We start from the raw sequence: 22,611 nt of genomic DNA, 5'->3' as shown, positions 1-22,611 counted from the left end.
TTCGTTGTGCAATGAAGATTCACTTCAATTCCGCTACAAGTTTGACGAAGATTATGATTAGCACTCATAAAAATAGTCCTCGATATATTGTTGCTCAAGACTCATTCGGCGCTGCCGCATTGCATTTTTCCGCCGGTCCAAGAAGGACATCGTCGGTTTTAGCACACACTGCTCTTGCACAACTCAATCGCTTCGAAGCGCAATACGCACACATACGCGGTCACAATCAGGGCTGTGGAGTTGTTGTTGATTTCAAGCATGTGTTTTTCGTCTGAGATGTGTTTGTTTTTGTGGTCTTCACTTTCCACGGCCTTTGGAACCATAAAAAATGACGAAATACGCTTGACCGTGCAACGCAAATTTTTTAATACGTTTCATACTATCGCGTCACTTGATAGATAAAAATCTCATTAAAACCACATTAAGCGTCTTCTTCTTGCTCGGCACCCAACGCTTTCAATTCTGGATACTTGGACAAAAAATAAACGATCTATGCAAGTGCGGCTATCGCTCGCGACAGCCCAGGTAGGAGGTCATAGAATCAAAATATTTAGCTGAAGCGAAAACTCGATTATGTAAGGGTCGTATATACCGATATTAATTTAGATAACAAATTACTGCAAAAAATCAATTATTTGCCTGTAAAATATTATTTAAATAAAAATATTTTTTGCTTAATAATAATTATTTTAATTAATCACTAATTACTTTCATAAACTTTTTGAATAATATAAAATATGGATAACACAATGCTGTACAAATTACTGACCAATGAGTGTGTTAAAAGAAAAATGCTTAATTTATTATTATATACTTTTTTTAGACATTTTAGAGCTGCATATAATTTAACTGATGGGCGCCAGTAAAATTATATGCTGCTCTAAAATGTCTATGCAACTCAATTTGACAGTTGCGAAACTTCCATTTGCTGTTTAAACCCCAAGCTAACCTAACGAAAGTTTTAAAACTATTTAGTCTAAAATACAAATTAGACCAACTCATCTAATATGAGTATTAAGTATAGTATATTCAAACGACTTATGCTGCATGAGTATTGGTCAAAGTATATTCAAATCGAATTTTGGTCAATAGGAGGGCGCAAAAACAATTATCACTTCTCAGAAGTCAAAAATTCACGTCAAAAGCAATAAAAATCGTGTCGGCGCCGTTGCAGTGGGAACGCTCGGTAACGAGCGTTCCCACTGCAACGGCGCCGACACGATTTTTATTGCTTTTGACGTGAATTTTTGACTTCTGAGAAGTGATAATTGTTTATTGCGCTCTCATATTGGTCAAAATTCGATTTAGATATGCCTCATTTAATTCCCACATATTGTTAACCGTAATAATGTTTGTTTGACGTCGATTTTTAACATCAGATAGATTGTATGCTACATTGGACCAGTAGGGAAAATGTTTTTCTGTTCTTTATATACATATACTCTTGTATTAACTAGTTGCTTAAATATTCTATGCCCTGTGTAATATCAGATTGTCCCATTAGATCAAATTCCTAAAATAAAATATATAGTTCCAATAATTTTATGGTTTATAGAAAATAATAATTTATTAATTAATTAATTAAGTAATATGGCTGAACTTTTAAACGATAAATTGTAAATTTATTTATAATTTTTTTATTCAAATGTAAATGAGTGCGTTTTTTAAGGTGCGGGTTATATGAGCTAAAAATATAATGTGTTATAATACTTTTACTTAATTATAATATATTATCCATTTATTTATATCTGCAATAATTATTGTCGTTTTTCAGTTTTAGTAAAATATTTTTTTCCACTTTAAACCTGTTTCAGTGATCTAAATAGATGATAATTGTTTGGAGCAATGTCTGAAAAATTCGGTGGATGAAAAAGTAGTTTCCATGAAAATCCATGAAAATTGAACAAATGAAAGCGAGCGTTGTCTTGATGTAAAATTACTCTTTTTTAATTCATAAGGGAAGGTCTTTTTACGGTCTGAGTCGCTTTTAAACGAATTAGCTGAGCACACTGCGCGTCTGTCATAATTGTCTGCCCATAATCCAATAACTCATAATGAACTATGTCTTTCATATCCCACCAAATGCATAACATTATCTTATTGGGGTGTAATCCTGTTCTCGGGGTGGAATTGGCGTCCAACCACTGCCGTTTAAATGATCCACTTCTCATATCCAGTAACATACGACTCAGATATATTTTTTTCTGTTATAGAATAATTAATTATTGACATATTGAGATTCGATACGCGAGATTTTCCTCAGACAATTTATGATATATCTATATTCAGCAACTTTTGCTATTTTTTTTTAAATGTCTGAACTAATGTGGGCAACACGTTGAGCTTTTGAGCTAGCTTCTGTATCGTTAATATCGGACTTGCTTTGATGGCAGCCTAATATCTTCACTAACAACCCAAAAGGACCTGTCAAAATTCCCAGAGCGAAATTTTTAGAACCACATTTGACAATTTCTAAATTTAATGGCATCCATGCTCATCGCATTACATATGTTTTAACTGATATTGTCGCATTATGACAGAATTGAAACCCATAAAGCATAACATATCTCAACTGAGATTATTTCATCTTAACTGCCATTGTTGATTTAGGATTGAAAATAAATATAAGAAAAACAAGCAATGACTTTTAAGGTAATCTGAAATGAGATGAACTATTTTTGTGTATTCTTCTGCATCTGCATTCTGCACAGCCCTGCCATAGTCGTAATGATTGCTCGCGATCTAGAAGCAAACAATCGTTTTCCTTTTGGGAAAGATCATTCCGCCCGCGGCCGGCCGACTGTTTCACCATCATCCAAAGCCCGTCGCAATATCCTCTCGGGCATTGCCGAAAAACGGTGTCATTCGAATTGTTGAATGAGACCGTGTACCTGGCCGGCGTTGTACCGGCCTCTGTCGTTGCGCAACGACAGCCGCAACACTCGGCTGATTACCGTGCAAAAGTATTACAACCGACGCCGATAGTCACGTAACTGACGTCACACTTTCAGTTACGAGGTCGGCGGATTGTGGTTTTTTTCACGCACCATCCGCGTTTCAACACTGAGCTTAACCCTCCGGTCGCTAATTGGATGATACTGATCAATGATCAATATGACCCACTAATATAGTCACAATTGATAACAAATTTAATCACGTATTGCTGTTTCGGAAATATCCTAATCCAAGACTACGTGTAGATACTAAAAATAAAAAAGCACGTTTAACACGTATGTTCATAGAACTGATCTACTTGTATTTTCATAATTAGCGTACGATTTTCCTGTTAATCTAAATGCACGTAAGCATGTAGTTTGAATGGACAAATACATATTTTTTATCAGTAATGAAATTAACTATATATTGCCTGTGTTCCGAAATAGTGTTTCTTTTTCTATCAATATTTTTATTTTTTGTAGACATTTAAAGAATCCAACGAAGCGCATAAATGCATCGCCATGGTCGTTTGGTTCGGACTTCAAAAGAAGTCAAGTGCCTTTCCGCGTCCTCATTCGCACACTTAGAGCAGTCGCAATACACCTTATTCGCTCGTTACGCAAACTCAGCACACATCTTAATCACAGGTCGTCAACCTTTACACACAAAACAATAGCTTATTCTTATCTTGCTATCTCGGCGCGTAGACAAGGAATGCCAACCCTTCCACATTGGATTCCGAAATATACGATATATTATACGTTGATGTGTTATAAGTCGCTGATTATTGACTTGAAAGACATGGGTTCAAATTCCAAATAGACCTTAACACCTTAAGTGCCCAGCGAAATTAGGCGGAGTAAACTAAAAATGCCAAGCATTTTTTTTGCAAATATTGATGATATAAAAATATATTTATAAATATAATTTCGATTTTTTTGTGTACTATTATACTACTATTATAAGAACAAAATAAAATACAGTTTATACAAGTCCACAAAAAGTCTTAAAAATATAATTTATAATTTTACAAAAAAAAAATATTTCATAATTTTACAAAAAATGTACTAAGACATCCGCGTTCTAGTGGCATTTATGTCGTCGTTCTTATGCGGACACCGGCGTCCTTACGGCATTCAAACGTCATTTCTATCGTGTCTGGAAAATCAGAATTAGTGATTATTATGTATAATTATAATTCCGATCAATCATCACAGATAAGTTTTATCTAGATTTTCCTAAGCTTACGGATAGATCGCATATTTTAGGGACTAAAAATTCTCCAAAAATGGAATTTAAAAAAAAAAACATATTTAATTTGTGTAATTGATTATAACAAATTATGGTACATAGTACATTTGAAAATCGTTAAAAGCTAAAATAAATTATTTAATTTTGAATACTTTGACAAGCATCGAACAATAACTATTAAAATTATTCATAAATTATTTTGCGTGTACTGTAACTGAGGTGATTTGACAGTGCATACATCGCCTAGTAAATGTATGCATTCTCGAAATTCATACTTTGCCTGTAATATACATATATAACAAATTAAACCAAACCTAATGAAAGTTCAAGTTCAGTTAGGTTTGATTACTTCGTTTGAACTGTCAAATGTGTTCCGTATATATTGTAGAGCAACATCTTTTAGTTTTAGTAGAAATTGTATACCTACCGGTTAAAATGTATTCGGATATGATTTCACTGAAACGCTAGCGAAAATATAACTACTAGACTACATATTGATTTAATTTACTACTAGTTTTGTAATACATATAAAATAAAATAAGATTAGAATTTTTGTGGATTTTTTGTTGCTGATAAAAATTTTGTTTTGTTGATTTTAATAATAAATATAAAAATAGGAGTAATGATTAGTATATCGAACGTATATCTGCATCGTGTGCTTTAGAGCTAATAGTATGGAGTAAACCCAAACTTGCAATCTCTTTCTCAAATATGAAATGACAGCTCTCGAACTGACTGTGGTAACGCAAATAGGGTATACTTAGTTTGATACAGTTCCTAATAATTTAAACTTCGGAAGTGTTCATTTTAACAATTATATTAATTCTTATAGTATTTTAATCAAATAAATGTCTTTTACGTTATGCCAAAAGTGTCCAATGAAATAAATCCTGATATCCGTATATTTTGAGTTGAACAGCTCTGAATTCGTAATCCCTTGTACGATTATGAACGTGTGAGATATTTAATATTTGCATATGTCATTCTGGCTGCCATTTTTATGTCTATTATGCTTAAATTTTAAGTTGAAAGTTGAGCTGAACAGCGACATGCTGATGACCCATTACACGCTATACTGCAAATACGTAAAGACAAGAAAGTAAAAATATTGTAATAGTCATTTATTGAAATACGTATAGTAATAATGGAATAAATAAAATTAATTATAATGAACGAAGAATTAGTTTTTTAATAATCATTTAAAATGATCATTGCTTAAAAAAATTGTAATTTACAATTAAGATTATTTTGTCATGAATGTTGTTACACACGCCATAACATTTTACGCTAACGCCTATTAGGTTACTGTGGTGAATTTTAAAGAATAAAAATAATAGTAGCACAGTCTTAAAAATCTAATGGCCAAATATTGTTTTACGATAAAACAGTACATACATTTTTCCTTGCATTAAAAGCAAAACAGGAAATCATTACACAGTAATTCATTTCCTATTACGCTTTTTGTTAGTAGCCTATCAACAATGAGGTGACGGCATTCTAAAAAATGTACTGTATTAATGGCTCATCCATTTATTTCATTGCAATAAGAATAGTCTAAAAATGTCACGTGTTAAATTGGCGGTCACATACCTGGTTGCATCGTGTGCATTTTCGCGCACGCACACCAGAAGTTGCTTATCTGCTTTTGGTAAAGGTCACAGCCTCGTTCGAAAGCAAAAGTTCGCTTTCGGTTTCTGTGTCGGGTTGCGTCACACGTTGCCGTCTCGCTCTCGCGCATCGTCCGACCGCCAACACGTGGACTGATGTCGTCTCGCTCTCGCGCCAGTTTTCCCGCTGAGCTGGAAAGCGTTTTTCCGGCTCGCGATTATGCAAAACCGACACTTATTTTATTTCAACGGCCGATATAATCGCCGTGCTGATTTTTCGCAGCCAACGAGTTGGCTGGTACGAAATGCCGTTTTCAAGATCAAGGTCGATGTCGTGTTGCGAAATCGCTTATGATTTCATCGAGGTGTTTATACATATACATATAAACACATTATTATCTATTGTACAAACACCTACAGTGATTGTTACCATGGTTTCCGTGTGAAAATACATACATCATGATAACGATTCATACACCACCGTTATCTGCATAGAAAGTTTCCGGATATATAAAATCCTGCTATTTAATCGCATATCTTATCAAGTATTATTAAAAGCGAAAATTTTGATTAACTCCGTCCGCTGACTCACACGCTACACAAAGGGAAATCGATCAGTCTAGACTGCAACTTTACACCGCGACTGTGTAGGGGTCGAAAGCTCTTCGGGAGTGAGAGGTTGCTTTTCCGGGAAACTTTCGCTCTCAAGGTCGCTGACTCCTCCGTGCGATTTTCCACGTCGACCGTTCGGCTGTATCGGACGAATCGAGGTTTTCCTTCGCTCGGATCGAGAAGGTCGCTTTCGATGTCGTCGCGTACGACCTTAGACGACTATACGAAATTTTATCACTGATTCTAGGAAGTGTCCGAGGAGCGATCTGTCGCGGTTTTTGTTCGCGTGTGTACGGATAAAGTTATTGTATTCATACGATGTTCTTGGAAATGGCACGACCCACTTTTTAGACGTTCGTTTCCGAAATCCTTGGACTTATCGCATACTTAATTTTGCGAAAATATGAACGCTATTATGGTTATGTTGATAAACGAACAATTGTTTTCCGTAAACTTATATATACAGACGAGTGCATGTGACAAATTAAAATAAGTTAATAAAAGAGATACGTTTTCACATTTGTAAACATTATTGAACAATTATATTTTAACACTCTTCAGTTGAAAGTAAGAGACAAGTATCTGAAAAACAAGGCAAAAACGTGTTATATGAGTTCTCCAATATGAATAAAATATATTAATACATATGTATGTTCGAATCCTACATGGACACTAGTTTTTTTTCAATTTCTACCGTTTCTAGGAGATCGGAAGTATTGATTATTATCTAATTATAATTCTGATTGACCATCGCAGATTAGGTTTACCTAGATTTTCTTAATCTCGCAAATGAATATCGTAATAAATAATTATAAAATCGGGTTAGATCGTGCATCGTAATTGTAACATATATAGATTAAACCGTAATAATAGTTTAAAATTAATTTATAGACTTAGATTTCAGTAAGTTGTGTTATGTTTACCCCTTTGTAACGCAATGAACTAATGTTACAGATATACAATAAATATTCTTAAATTATGCTAAATACAAGAATTGTGAATTTTTCAAATCAGCTTAATTTGATCCAAAATAATATAATGGGGTATAAAGTAACCCCATCTAAATTTGAGAAATAATATTTTTTGCGACCAATTCATTGGTTTATGATTATAGATTACAATAAATATCACCTAGATATTATTATACAATCATTTTGGGGTTCAGATGTAACCCCGCTTAGGGATCGAAAGCTAAACACAACGAAACATTTTTGAGTACTTTCTCAAAATATAATTTTAATTATAGATTTTTTTATTTGCCGAGAAATTGGATTATTTTTTTTATGTAAAATAACTTTTTGACTTATAAATTAACATTTGTGTAATAATATGCCGTGAATTTAAGATATTTACTCAATCATGACCGCGCAGCGCGAAATTTTTAGATGCTTTTTGTACTACATATACATACAGTAGACCCCCAATAACACGGTAAATTAGAAACGTGCTATTTGGGCGCGTGTAATTGGGGGCTAGAAAATACTCATACAATTTTTTGCAATATGTAGAAGCGAATCAAGCGCGTGTGGTGAAATATCATCCCTTTGGCTCGCTCGTACATAATGTAACGGGCACCCAAATAACACGTCCCCAATTTACCGTATTATTGGGGGTCTACTGTACATAAATGAATATAACAAATTTTTATTCTATCGTCATGTATAAGCCTCAGTTAAGTTCGTTAGTTTCTAGCCTGATTCGCTATATTTTTTCAAAATGCCGATTATTAAACGGTCCGCTATTTTCGCGTAATTTTTAATATATATTTCTATGCTTTGCCGAACGCTGAAATTATAAATGTATACATTGGCATTTCTGAAAAATAAATTAAATCTTTATTACGTTGGTACGATATTTTTATAAGCTTGAGTTACATTATTTTCATCGTCTTATAGCAAAATTTCGCTATCACGCAAAAACGCGTGAACGGACTATAATGTGTTTTATGAAATATTATATAAAAAGCTATTTTTTGTTATTTTTGCGAGTTTTTTAAAGCACGATAATTGCATTAGTTGTAGTCATATTGACATATAACTTGATATTTCGGCTAAGTTCGTTACCCAGTTTGATTCACCATATTTTTTCAAAAGAGCAGATATTAAAATAAAATCGCACTATGTTAAGAAAAATCTTGGGAGAAAAAGTAAAGAAGTAAAAAACACCTTAACTTCCACAGTTGTAATAATATTACCATGAAACTTGTTCTAAAAATAGATCTCGACTAAAAATGGCGGTTATTAAAAAAATAAAAAATCACATTACGGTTCGCTATTTTCGCGGAATCTTAAATATATATTTCTATGTTTGACAAATAGTGAAATAATAAATGTATACATTTGCATCTCTAGAAAAAAATGTTTATTACGTTTCCGTGTTATTTTTATAAGCTTGAAATACATTATTTTAAACCCTCGTAAATGCGTGAGCGGACAAACTAAAAAATTTCGCTATCACGCGAAAAAGCGTTATCGGACCGTAATGTGTTTTAAGAAATCTTAGATAAAGAAGTAAAAAGGTAAACGGCGTTTACGGTAATTGGCGTAGTTGTAATCATATTGACATAAAACTTGAAAATAGATCAATTAAGTTCTGATTTTAAATACCTATATTAATATTTACAATAAAATTGTAATTTATATTGATAATAATAATTAGTATTACTGTGAATTTTACATTTCTGAGATTACATCGGCGTGCAAATCAATACTACAAATTGTCTCTTTTATTATGAGAATTTTACATATTTAAGTTAAAATTACTTGTAATAATATAAACGTTTCTATTACATTATATAATACATTATATATGGAAACTACATTTTTGTTATCCTTGGGGTCTTCAACTGTTTATTGTTATAATCAAATTCTTATTTATATTTACGTTGAAGAGAACGTGTTGCATTTTCCAGACTTTTCTCCCCTTTCGCTAGCGTAATGGGAAAGTTTTCCAGTGAGGGGGCGGTCGGGTCGCTTCGGCGAAACATAAAACGAAAGAGGAGGGTCATTTCCTGTTCGGTGACCTTGTCGGGTGAACTCGGTGACCTTGCGAACCGGCGGGGGCGCATTAGGGGTGTTGCCGGCGTTCAGAGGTTCAGAGACTACCGTGGAAGGAAATGAATAATGCGCCACGGGGTAAACGCAAACCCCCTGAAAGGATTCCGCGAACTAGGGATTATCTCGAAGCGTTATACGTTAATTTTAATTACATTAATAGAATTATAATAATGGAGATTAAAGCGAAAGTTTAGCTTTCGCTCAGCCATCGGCTAATTGCCGAACCTCTATCGCGGCGAAAGTTCAAGGGCGAAAAGTTTCGCCCTGCTGCTCCGAAATTCATATAATGCGAGACGATCGCTCATCTTCAATTTTCAACTCATTTCATAAATTGCTATAGATATAAAAAAATAGACATCGAATCTACGTCATCTTAAATGTATAGAAATCTAAAAGCATCTTCGTTTGCGTTGCAGTAGACACTGTGCTGCCGTTGTCGCAGAAGAGCTCGCTGCCGAAGGCCCTCCTCCACGGACTGCTGAGTGCGCCACCCCATGCACACCACCATGCCCACCACGTACAGCACGTGTTGGCACACCATCGCAACACGCCCTACACCACCGGATCAAACGGTAAGTTTTCCCTCTCCGACGCCGCTATAATAATATTCCAGCATCCCCGATTTCTAAAGATGACCGTTAGCTATTACCATGATACGGGGTGAGAATCAACCTCTCGGACATTCCCATTACACAAATTTGTCATTTAATCGCGCAAAAGGACGAATCCGCGACACGTCCATCGTTAATAATTCACTCTCTTCTTGTGTATGCAAATGCCGCCGATTTGCATACCAGCACCCTTTCGGATTAATTTATGCGCTTCTTTATTTTTCTTATTATATTATAGAATACATAATAATAATACATAGGTCGGCTCGCACGAAAGCTTTTCGTTACTAACTTCTTCTGGGTATTAAAACGCATCCGGTTGTCCGAGCTATCCACCCCTTTTTATATCAATTCTCACATACTAAATGACCACTAGGACATCACACAATGGGGATTGCAGTTCCGGAATGCAACTGCATTTTTGAGCGTCCAGATGACCGTTTCTTTTTTTATTCATCACATGCGCAAGAAAGACCCTTTGTAATCGTCAGATTTTGAATTTACATTACACGCTGAATGCGCAGTTGACTATCAATATAAAATATATATATATATATATATTGTATTCTCTGAATTAGCTCATATTATAATATAAACTTTTGCATTGAAAAAATCATCTCTAATAACTTTTTTATAATTGATTATGATATACCGCTATATTCGTAAAGTTCTAGTCTTTCAATAAAAATTGTGCTTAAGGCTCTTAAATATAATTATAAATGTTTAAAATAGAAAAAGTAAAAAATTCATATTGAACCGTATGTTTTTTACAATATATCATAATCTAATCTACTCTCAGATAAATAATACATATAGCTATAAGCTATGTGCCACATTTTATGACAAAAAATATTAAAATACCGTCAGCAGTAGACACTATATATTACTACATTAAACAAATATTTTAATATAACGTTAAAAACATTATATATTTAATCGTAATACTGAAACTTATTTTTAAATGAAAAAATGTACTACATATCATAATATTATACATAAAGTAGAAAAACTGACTCAGTGAGCTCAAGTGTCATGAAATTATCAAAAATACACCAATTTAAAATTCTGAGTTTTAGGCTCCAAATTACAATGTAATATGAATTTTATTTGTATTTTTGTAATACTTTTCTGTGTCAATTCTTTGTAAATTCTGTAACATTGCGCAATTACAATGTTATCAATATAATCACCACAAATATCATCTGGGTTTGATATATAATAAATATGCTTTCTCTGCAATTTGATTTTTTTATGAGTAATATTTTTAATGGTTGATCATAGAAACTATAATAAAAAGCAGGAATTTTGTTGGAATAAATTTGAAGTAGCAACAACTCTTGTACAGTGAGCTCTGTTTTTCGTAACATATCTAGTTTTAAAATACTCATTTAACTGCAAAAATACCATATTGCATAACATTATTTTATCGTTAATCTTTCGTTGCAACATAACAGGCGTTAGCCCAATGCATTACAACTGTATAAACACTAATTAACTGTCAAAGATAAAATTCCATATTGCATAACTTTTATTTATTGTAAACTTTCTGATACAACATGACACGTTAGCCAAATGCGGTACAACGGGGTAAACACTAATTAATTGTCAAAGACAAAATGCCATCTTGCATAAATTTTATTTATTGTAAAAATTAGCCCAATACGTTACAACAGGATAAATATAATCAATTACTAATTAAGTAGTGACTTGAAGTGACCCGAACGATGCTTAGTCCTCATTTGTTAATTTGTTCAACTTCAAGGTTAAACTAAAATTCATTAGATAACTATTTTTAATATTGAGTTGAAAAAATCTTTAGGCGTATGTACAATATTATTTTCTCCCATATGTTCGCTTCTTCATAAACTGCATAGATCAGAGTGATTTTTAAAAGCTTGAAGAATATTTATTCATTCAAAGTCTTTAGAAACGATAACCTATTGCGTTACAACGGGATAAACACTATTTTATTAATTATACACTAGTATTGCAGCTTAAAATCATTAGATGCTCGACCTAGCCCGATTTTATTTTAACTATTCATCTCTGAGATTAGGAAAATCAAGGAAAACCTAAGCTGTGTGGAAGTATAATTATATAATAATAAATAATTCCGAAATCCTAAGCACGCTTAATATTTTTATTCCTTTCGGCAAAGTCAGCAAGAATTGGGTATATTTTAGTGTATAAAATTGTGAGAAAAAAAATTTTTGATTTTAATTATAATTAATTAACATTTTTTTTATTTAAAATCATCATTTTGAAACAATATGCCTAGCTAACAATCTTACCCGAGATCTACTTTTATAACAAGTTGTATATCAATATGATTGATTATAACTACGACTGTTACAGAGTTCTCAAAAATCCAAATAAACGTAGATTTCTGTGTATAAAAGTGCGAAAAAAATTTTTACTTTAATTTTTCTTATTCAACATTTTTGACCTCTTTTATATTAGTCAATAAATCATTTTGAAAGAAGATGACGTATTTTATCCGAGATCTATTTTTATAACAAGTTTTATATTAATATGATTGAAACTACGACTGTTACAGAGTTCTCAAAAACCCAAATAAATGTCAAAAAATGTAAAAGTAAAACAGTTTTTTAAATTTTAATTTTGTCTTAATTTCTATTTTAAAACGTTTTTTTACCTCTTAAGATTTTTTCTAACGAAGTTATGATTTTCTTTATTTATAAACTATTATTGCAGTTAACAATTGTTAGATGCTCGAACAAGTTCGATTTTTTTAATTATTTATCTGTGTGATTAGGAAAATCAAGGAAAACCTAATATGTAATGGAAGTATAATAATATAATAATAACTAATTCCGATTCTCTCTAGACACGCTTGATATTTTTAATCCTTTCTCCAAAGGCCGCAATAATTTGGTAGATTTCTGTATATTTAAATGTGTAAAAAAAAAATTTTTTTTTTTAATAAATATTTTTGACCTTTTTTTATTATTCATCGTTTTTAAACAAGATGACTTATCAAGCTTGTTAACAATCTTATCTGAGATCTATTTTTATAACAAGTTTTATATCAACAGAGTTATCAAAACGCCAAATAAATGTCAAAAAATGTAGTAGCAAAACATTTTTTTAATTCTATTTTGTCTTCATTTATATTTTATATATTATTTTAATTTTTTGATTAGTCGCAATTGCAACAATATTGCAATTGCGACTAATCGATAATAAAAAAATATAAAAAAAAAAGTTTTTTGTTAAAAACTACGGCAGTTATCATTCTTAACATTTCTCAGAATTGAAAAACAATAGAGATGATCCGCTGCCAAGGGGATCTATAATAGTATGTATTATTTTGTATGAGATGTCAAACGGTAAAACATATCCGGTTTTTAAATATGAGGAAGGAATGGACAGAAAACCATTAATCGAGGGTACGCTATGAATGCAGGGGTCAGTTTTCTGCTAAAAAACAGGGGTCATTCCACGTCTCGTTGTAATAACTTACGGACAGTCCATTGTGCTGGCCGTTTAAGGGTTGTAACCCTAAAGACGCTTCCGAGCGCCCGGTTTTATTTGATTTACCTTATCATAACATAAACTTCGCGCGAACTAACGGGTTAATTCCAAGCCAGGCGACACCAACTGTCTTATTTATATTTTTAAATGCAAGTTTTCAAAAGCAATTTCTAAAAAGTAAAAAGTTGTAGATAGATATTTTTATTTATTTTAATTAATTTTGTATATATATTATATGTTTATATCTTATTTTTGATCAATTGTAATGACCGCTGGCATTGTCCCCCCGTTTGTTGTCCACTCCGTGTCCGGATTTAGGACTCTCGGTTTCGCGGCCGGTTCGCACTTCTTTCATCCATTATTCGCTTGTGGGAAAATTAACCGGTAAGCATAGGGGAAGGAAGTGTATGAAGAAGATTCGGTTATATTCATTGTGATTAAAATAATTTAGAGACGCTTTTCAACTCTTTATTTTTCTCCCCATTCACATCGCAACAAATCTTCTGAAATGTGTTAATTTTTTTCCGTTGTTGTTGTTGCTGCTGCGATATTGCATTTATCTACGCAATGTGTTACCAAAACCGTCGACAGATGCGTCCGAAAGTTGCGTCGGCGTTTCGTAAACAAATCCTTTTGGTGCAATATGCGCATTCGAATGCAAAAACTGTGCACCTTGCGAACCACTTGAAAAGGGTTCGGACCCCATTGTCCAAACAACAATGAGCGGAATGAAAAAATCCAATAAAGGGATGAACGATTCGTTTTCGATCGCAATAATGGACATCCTTACGTTTCAATCCATGAATCTTGGATTGAATATTTATATATGCGGCTGTTTAATTGTGATTGATATCATCCGAGAATATTTTCTTGTAATAATGGGTTAGGATATGATTGAATCACACATGCTTTTCAATGCTGATTATTTTTTGTTGAAATTCTCCAGAAACCTCACAGCAATGTGTACGATTGTCGTCGCAAACATGCTATTGTGTTTCACGCATTCAAACTCGTCCAATGTAAACACTTTTCAGAGCATGTGCCCAAAGTTATGCCACATTTTGAACATGCACATGCATTATGTTTGATCAAAGTGAAAGTTAGTTGCACCTTTCTTTTCAATCCATTGCACATCCTGAGAGCATCTGTTTCCTACGTTGCGCTATGCAAACTTTGCATCTTATTCTTTTTTATGTCGACTTTCGTGACATTGGTAATTCGAAACATAAGCCTCGAGGTCGCGCCTGAGTTCGATAACATCGAATTGATTTTCTTTGTTAATTGACCCTTTGTAATTGAACGTATCTTCTTGGTTGGGTTAGTGAGGCTATCGTCTGGGTCTCGCGTGAATTTAAAATTTGCGTACGTTGCGTACGTGTAGGTCAAGTTTTATCAACAGCAAAAAATGTGCGAAAAAAATAAACAAAATACCACCTAACAACATTACCGTACCTTATCGCAAGAAAAATACATATTTGATAACGTACAGTAGAATGGCGTTAATCAGCTTTTTAATATACTAGTGACTAAGAATACTATAATTAATTTGACTAAAACTATATAATAAACAATAGAGAACTATAATTACTACATCGGAATTCAAGTATTAAATAAATATTCTGTTTATGTAAATTTAAATTAATTCTTACGCACTGATAAGAAAGCAGATATTGACGTATGTGTGTATGTACATAAAGTATGGTCGTAGGTTAGTTTTTTTATTATCTAATCGCTTTTTAATGCCACACCTCCCAAACATAAATTTGTTGAAAGTTTGCGCTACTTTACAATGTGTAAACTTTTCGCTATTCTTACAAGTTTCACACTATATTATGTTTTTGTAATACTTGTTATTTTGAGGCTCACTCAGTGTAAGAATTATAAAAGGGGTTGAATAGAACCCATTGTATTATGTAATCTCTTATTTTCGACACTTTTGGGTGAGTCACGACGGTCGAATCGAAGCCATGTGCATTGGCAACAATGGGTTGATTCGGTCAAAGGGTGTGTGCTTGCGCTTACGTAATAAATTATACACAATATGACGCATTCGTTGCGAAAATTCAACAAGACAACAACATCATTCATTCGAGGGAGGGAGGCTATTCGCGCATTCGATGCAGAGCCTCCCTTGTTGTGCAAAAAATCCGTTCATTGGCAGATGCAGATCTTGGGGCGGCAGATGCTGTTTCTCCCATTGGCCACGTGCTCGGGGATGAGGGTTGAATCCCGCTGCGTTGTGCAATGGCAGCTCAGGGTGATTCACCAGAGGGGTGGCTCTTGATTCATGATTCGGTCTCTTCGCAACGAAGGGCGGGGGTTGTTTTGTTTAGATTTTCGTTCATCTGTTTATTTATAGATTAATATATTATTTTGTGAATTGTTTCTTGATGTAGTATAATATAACAAATTTTCTTTCTTCGGTTTCTTATTTTCATCCGATTCTTTTTAACGCTCATTATCTTCTGAAACTCTTCAAGGTTAAACTAATATTCATTAGCAATATTTTCAGATCTATTATATTGAAATGAAAATATACCTAGGCACGCTTAAAGTAACAATATTCTTTCTATTTAGATTGTATATATCAGGGTGCTTTTTAATTTCTAGAGAAATTGGCTTTGTGGCGCGATATAAACTTGAGGAATATTTTTTTTATTGTAAAACTTTACATGCGTTAGTTTAGTGTCTGCCAAAAATTTTACCTTACGACACACTGGGCGAGGAGAATTTATTTTGCGGCGATAATATTCTAGTAACGATAAAATAACATTGTTTTTTTGAATACATAATACATAAAATAAACAAATTCTTACCATAGTAACAATGAAATAACATTGTTTTATAAACATATAATATACAATACAATAATAATATTATTAGTTGATAGTTAATTAAATTCACAGCAAAAAAAAGATTATGTACGACATAGTATTGTTCGTATCGGCACACCTTGAATATCCACGTCACACAGTTTGGCAGACACTGCATTAGTCTAATTTGTTACAATTAACAAATACTAAGCAATTAGCGAGACACCAGAATCAGTATGTAAATCAGTAATATCTATTTTATTCGTTATAAACCATTATATAGCTTACAATCAATGCATATTTATAGGTAAGATTAGGGAAATCTAGGAAAACCTAATTAGTATTGAACGATCGGAATTATGACTATATAATAATCAAATTATTTTTATTTACTCCGTTCTCCCAGACACGAAAAAACCTATCTGGCAAATGTAACAAAAATGAAGTAGATTTCTATATATAAAAGTATGTATTTTTTACACACTTTATTTTTATTTTGATATCATTTCTTTTGTTTTAATATAATTTTATCTAACTATTTACTTATTTCTCTAGGATTTTTTATTGACGAAGTTACGAATATTCAAATTTTTTATAGCCGCCATTTTGAAACAATATGGCGGATCAGGCTGACTAACGAACTTAGCTAAGATCTATTTTTAAAATAATTTTGTCAATATGATTACAACTGCGGCAGTAACTATATCCTGAAAAACCACACATTGCCAAAAATATATATCTATAAAAAACATTTTTTATAAAATTTCTTTACATTTTTCTCTAAAAAAAATCTTAAAACAACATCCAGCGACTGTAACAAATGTGTTCACTGCTTTAACAATCATTCGCGTTTCATGGCACATATGCTCAGCAGCATAATAGGACTACTAACACTGAGATTTAAAACCAAATATGCCAATCAAAATCGTTTTCTGAATCATATATGTATGTTTAACCGCTTTCCGTCACTCTGCTGATAGATCCACATAACATAATAGGGCTGTCAACCTTGAGGTTTACTATGTAATGCGTTAATTCACAAAAACAAAACTTATTTATCTATTATATTTTCAACTGAGTAAAATTAACGTCATTGATTATAGAATCGAGATAATGATTTCATCGATTTTGATAGTAATCGGTTTTGAAATAATTAACAAATTATGTTAGAAATACTACCTGATGTCGCCAGGTATTATTTCTAACATGGTCGTTTTTTTAATATTCTAATTCCATTTAAATTCATAGTATTTCATTAAATGATATGCATTTTTCTAACCAAATTTAAGATTTAGAATTCACGTCCAAAGCAATAAAACGCTCGGTTATCTAGCGATGTTATTACGTTTGTTTTTAACAATATTCCGATTTATAATAAGAGAGAATTGAATAAAGCATACCTAAACCGAATTTTGATCAACAGGAGAGCACAAAAAACAATTATCCTTTCTCAGAAGTAAAAATCCACGCCAAAAGCAATAAAATCGTGCCGTCGCCGTCGCAGAGGAAACGCTCGGTAATCTAGCGTTTATACTACGACTCTTATAATAATATTACAAATTAAATAAGGAACATATTAACCGAATTTTTATGACTTCTGAGAAGGGATGATTATCTTTGCGCCCTACTATTGAACAAAATTCGGTTTGAATATACGTTGACCAATATTATTATATAAAAAGTCGTGAATATTCTTTGATGAACACTCATATCTATAGAGCAATATACGAGATGTGACGTCTGTCTGTACTTCTTTCGCTTATTTTCCTCTGAAAGATGAGTTGGTCTAGTTTGTATTTTAGACTTAATGAAAGTAAAAAGAATAAATAAAACTATATTACCTTTTTTTTTTATTAATTAATTTATTTTCGTTTATTTTCACTCGAGATACTTTTTTTTTAAATTATTTAAAAGCAGCCATTTTAAAACAACACGGCGGATCTGGCTGACTAAAAACTATCTATTTTTAATACAAGTTTCATGTCGGTATGAATATATATATATATATGAATTATTTTGATATTTTACAGAAATAAAAAAATGTATTAAAAACAGCATTTTTTAATTTTTATATAATTTTAAGTTATTATTTTAAACTTTTTTTTCCATAAGTTTATTTTTAACGGTGTTACTGTGTTTTTTTAATTTTTGAAACCCGCCATTTTGATGACAAAAATTTTTTTTTTTTTAATCTTTTTTTTTTAGTTTTAAAATACTTTTTTTTACCCTTTTTGAGTTTCCTACCCAAACTTGGATTCATATAAGATTTAAATTAAAATCTTTAAAGTATCAAGCTGAATTTAACATGATATTTTATTTAGCTTAGAGATTTTAACAAAGACAATATATTGTAAATGATTCAACTCCATATCAATTGTTCTTCAGCTCAAAAGAAATCAGAATTTGCCTTGAAAACATTTTAAGACCACTCAATAGTGCGACTGATTCCAAGCTCTTGTTTGTCGCTGATTATTTTTCTTAATACAATCTGACTTCAAAGAGATGTTTAAGAATTACGCCAATATCGCTTTTGAAGGAGAAATTGTTTATGCTCTCCATATAAGATAAACAAAACACTGTTCTTTAATGTAAAATTAAAAATTTTTCTATTGTATATTTCCAAAGCTTCTGTTTTCAGAAGAAAAGTAAGAAAAATAAAATAGTATATACCTTTGAAAAGGTTATTTAATTTTAAAATTATAATGTGACATTTGGCTATTTTTACGTATATTATAAGTTAACTACGTTTAAGACGCTGTACGTATATTTTTATGATTATTATTTTATAATTTGTTTTATTCTCGTGTCCAGGGTCGCTCCCGCCGAGTCCTGCCGATAGCGGAGTCTCCGATGTGGAATCTTCCAGCTCCGGACACGCTTCCACAGACGAGGCGAAAGCCCGCTTGGCGGCACCCGCCCTCCACCTGTTGCCGCCGTTCTACCACCATCCAGGCGCTGCGCCTCCGCCGCCCCCGGCGCCCCAGCGACAGCCAGTCCCACCCCCGCCCACCACGCATCTCCTGCACCACCACCACAACTTCGCCCCCGGACGCTCTCACGGTAAGTAATTGATAGTACAACTTCGTCCATTCACTCCATCGTCTTAGCTGCGCCGCTGTCTTCGATCATCTTCGAATATCTCCCTCGGTAAACATTTCTTTCGAATGCGTTCGGTTCACTTTTTAAGACTTGGCACAAACGACCGGAAGTCGGCGCTTTTAATAACTCCTTCATATCCCGCGATATATATTCGCACGCGCTGTGTAAATAACTTCAGTTACTATTGTATAAATATATACCGGGAACTCGGTAATTATATAACGCGTAAGGTGATTCATCAGCTTGGAGACATGCGTATACTTAGCTAGGTTCAAGGGCGGGTGTTTGCGTAGTATAAATTTTCGAAAAGTGAAAAAACGCGTTTCCGTAGATTTTCACAAGAAAAAAACACAGAAATATGCCCGCTCGTGAAGCAACTTTTCCGACGAACGAGTTGCGTTTAAATTCATATATTATTAATTTCGTGATTTTCCTTTGTCTTGTGCGAATTGCGGAACGAATCCGTTTTCTGCTTGTGAAAAACCGGAAATTTTCACTTTGCAACAGCGGCACTGCGATGATGCAATTAGACATCTGTGTGGCGAATTGTGGCTCAGAATTTTCAATATAAACCAAAAATCTGCATAACTTATGTGCATATTTAAATTATTTAGACCTAACTGTTTAATAAATGTAGATATTATTATATCATAATTGCTCAGAGCTAATATATAGATTGAGGCTAAAAAATTACACATAAAATAACAACAAAATATAATGTACACAACGTCACTTCTGGAAATAGCTTGGCTTTGAAGCAGAAGAAAAAAATCGGCAAACATTCAAATTACACATTATGCAAATAATAAGTTAGTAGGTATACATGCGTGTGTATTGCAAGACAGCAACACTAGCGACAGACGTTTATGTTTAAATAATTTATTTTTCATTAAACTTCCGAGCTCATTGTTTAAACAAACACATAACAAGGCGTAGCTTAAAAATATTTAAAGAAGTAAACAAAATTGGCATAATCACTTGCGCGTTAAGCGATAATACCATAACATACATCTATATAATCACGTTAAATATAAAAATAGATTTAATTTAATATTTATAGCACAATTCGACGGATGGAATTCGCTTGGGCGTGCCAACTGCACTCGATGCTTTTATAATCCGCAGGTCCTTGGAGAGGGTCCAGGAAGTCACCTAGTAACCCGTAGGAAGTTCAATTTATTTTTTTATAATTAAACACAAACAATGCAACCGATCAATTTCGCAAACTTTCTTTTTCGAGCCGTTTGTTCCCCATAGATACGGTGCCAAATATAAATTCGCTCGTGGTATGCGGCAAATCATAAAAAACATGTATTTTTATCTTTGCCGCACATATTTACCGATTTATTTACTGAATGGTAAAAGTTATTTACAATTGACAAATATTGTTTGTTCAATTATACAAAAATAATCTAATCATATTCCTAAATTTGCTTCTGTCGCCAATCTTATCTGACTCATTTTCATATCAGAGTTTTAGATGTACATAGTATATATCAGGGGCGTGCGGTGAGATACTTTTCCTTACACTCGCTAGCGTGCTAAGTGACGAGAGTGAGTGAAAGATAAGACCGAATTTGATTTTTTCAACAATAACAACTTCAGTTGATATTTTTCTGGCTCTTCTCCTGAAACAGATTCTTTCATGCTACTTAATAATTTCTACTGAAGTCTACATAGTCAAATTGTAGAAATAAAAAATAAATTGAAAACTGCAAAACATATAATCGCATAAGTACAAAATCCGTACAAATATGTACAACTAAATTTTAAATAAATGTTAATGAAAAATATAATATTTAAAATATAACAGTTTAAATAAATAGCAGAAACCTTCCAATTTTCTCGCTAATCGGTCGATTTAAATATTCTTCGGTAGATTTTAAAAAAATCTGTGAATAAAAGTATTAAAATTTTATTTGAAAAATAATATTTAATTGTTTTTTTTTTAAAAAAATGCAAATTTTACCTTGATATTGTGTATAAATGTTCTGATTTTTTTCTTATTAAAAATGATTTTTTATGTTCATTCACAAAAAAAAAATTCTTGAAAAGCATATATTTTGCTGATTTTTGGCTAAAGAGATAAAAAATCAATTGGGCGACTTTAGTCGATTTCCGCGTTCAAAGGGTTAAGTCACGATTTTTAAGGGTGCGATTTAACAAGGAATTACTTTAAGATATGCATTTAAATAAATACTCCATAAAACGAATTGTTTGTTTATTTATGTAAGGTAAATCTTGAGATTTTTCTTCGGAAAAGATTCGTTGTAGATTTATTCATAACTATTCTGACCAATGTTCGCCCCCAACCTAACGTGTCCAACAGTAATGCACAAACAATTCGTTTTATGTAACAATTATCTTATATATTTCTCAATTAAATTGTGCTGTTTTCTGGCTAACGAAATTAGCCATGTATTAACATAATAATTTTTTAGAACAATTTTAATGTCAATTATATTAAGACTACGGCAGTTATCATTAAAACTCTATGTATGCTAAACAAATTATTCATGATAAAATAAAATTAATGTTAACGACGATCGACGAAAAGGAAAATGAATTTGGGAACTTGCTGCTTCGTTAGTGTGTCAGTGGCATGAAATGTTGTTTTAATATATTTTGGTATGTTTTTAAAAACAGCGTAGCAACCGAAGGCTTAATTTTTTTTTTTTTTTTTTTTTAATTAAGATTTTATTTTATTTTTGATAACGAAATGTTTTTTCCCTTTTTTCTTTGCCATAAGATTTTTTTAACGGAGTTTTGATTTTTGCAATGTTTTGATTATTTCCAGCGAACTTAGCTGATATCTATTTTTAGAATATTTTTTTATCAATAACTGTGTCAAAAACGTGAAACGTGTTTCCACAAGTTTTTTTAAGAGTTACGAATTTTTTAATGTTTTAAATAGCCGCCATTTTGAAACAAGACAGCGCATCACGCTAACAAAATTGGCCGAGATAATACCTTCAAGATCTATTTTCATGTTAATAATATTAAAACTGCAGCAGTTTTGTTTCATAAAAAAAACACTTGATTTTTTTGAAGTCGCGTGATGAGTTTTTCTGCAATATTTATATTTCTTAATAATACATTTTAGTGATAGCAATTTATTGGTAAAATATCC

General features: G+C 32.4%; 1 protein-coding gene across 4 annotated transcripts in view; it reads left to right on the top strand.

Annotated features, from left to right (window-relative positions):
• The window catches only part of Eip74EF (Ecdysone-induced protein E74), a 300,923-nt gene that overhangs the window by 265,342 nt on the left and 12,970 nt on the right, over positions 1–22,611 (top strand). For 2 of the 4 annotated variants that reach the window (XM_088185116.1, XM_088185117.1), the window contains 2 exons: positions 9,883–10,035; positions 19,194–19,442. In XM_088185116.1, the coding sequence (XP_088041242.1) occupies positions 9,883–10,035; positions 19,194–19,442 (402 nt within the window). Of the gene's footprint in view, positions 1–9,879; positions 10,036–19,193; positions 19,443–22,611 lie in introns of all 4 variants that reach the window. The other 2 variants (XM_088185115.1, XM_088185114.1) reach the window with 1 other exon arrangement.

Source organism: Plectrocnemia conspersa, unplaced genomic scaffold (assembly GCF_051122295.1).
Source record: "Plectrocnemia conspersa isolate PC_06_02 unplaced genomic scaffold, ASM5112229v1 ptg000004l, whole genome shotgun sequence".
Lineage (NCBI taxonomy): Eukaryota > Metazoa > Arthropoda > Insecta > Trichoptera > Polycentropodidae > Plectrocnemia > Plectrocnemia conspersa.
This window is presented reverse-complemented; position numbering and strand designations above follow the sequence as displayed.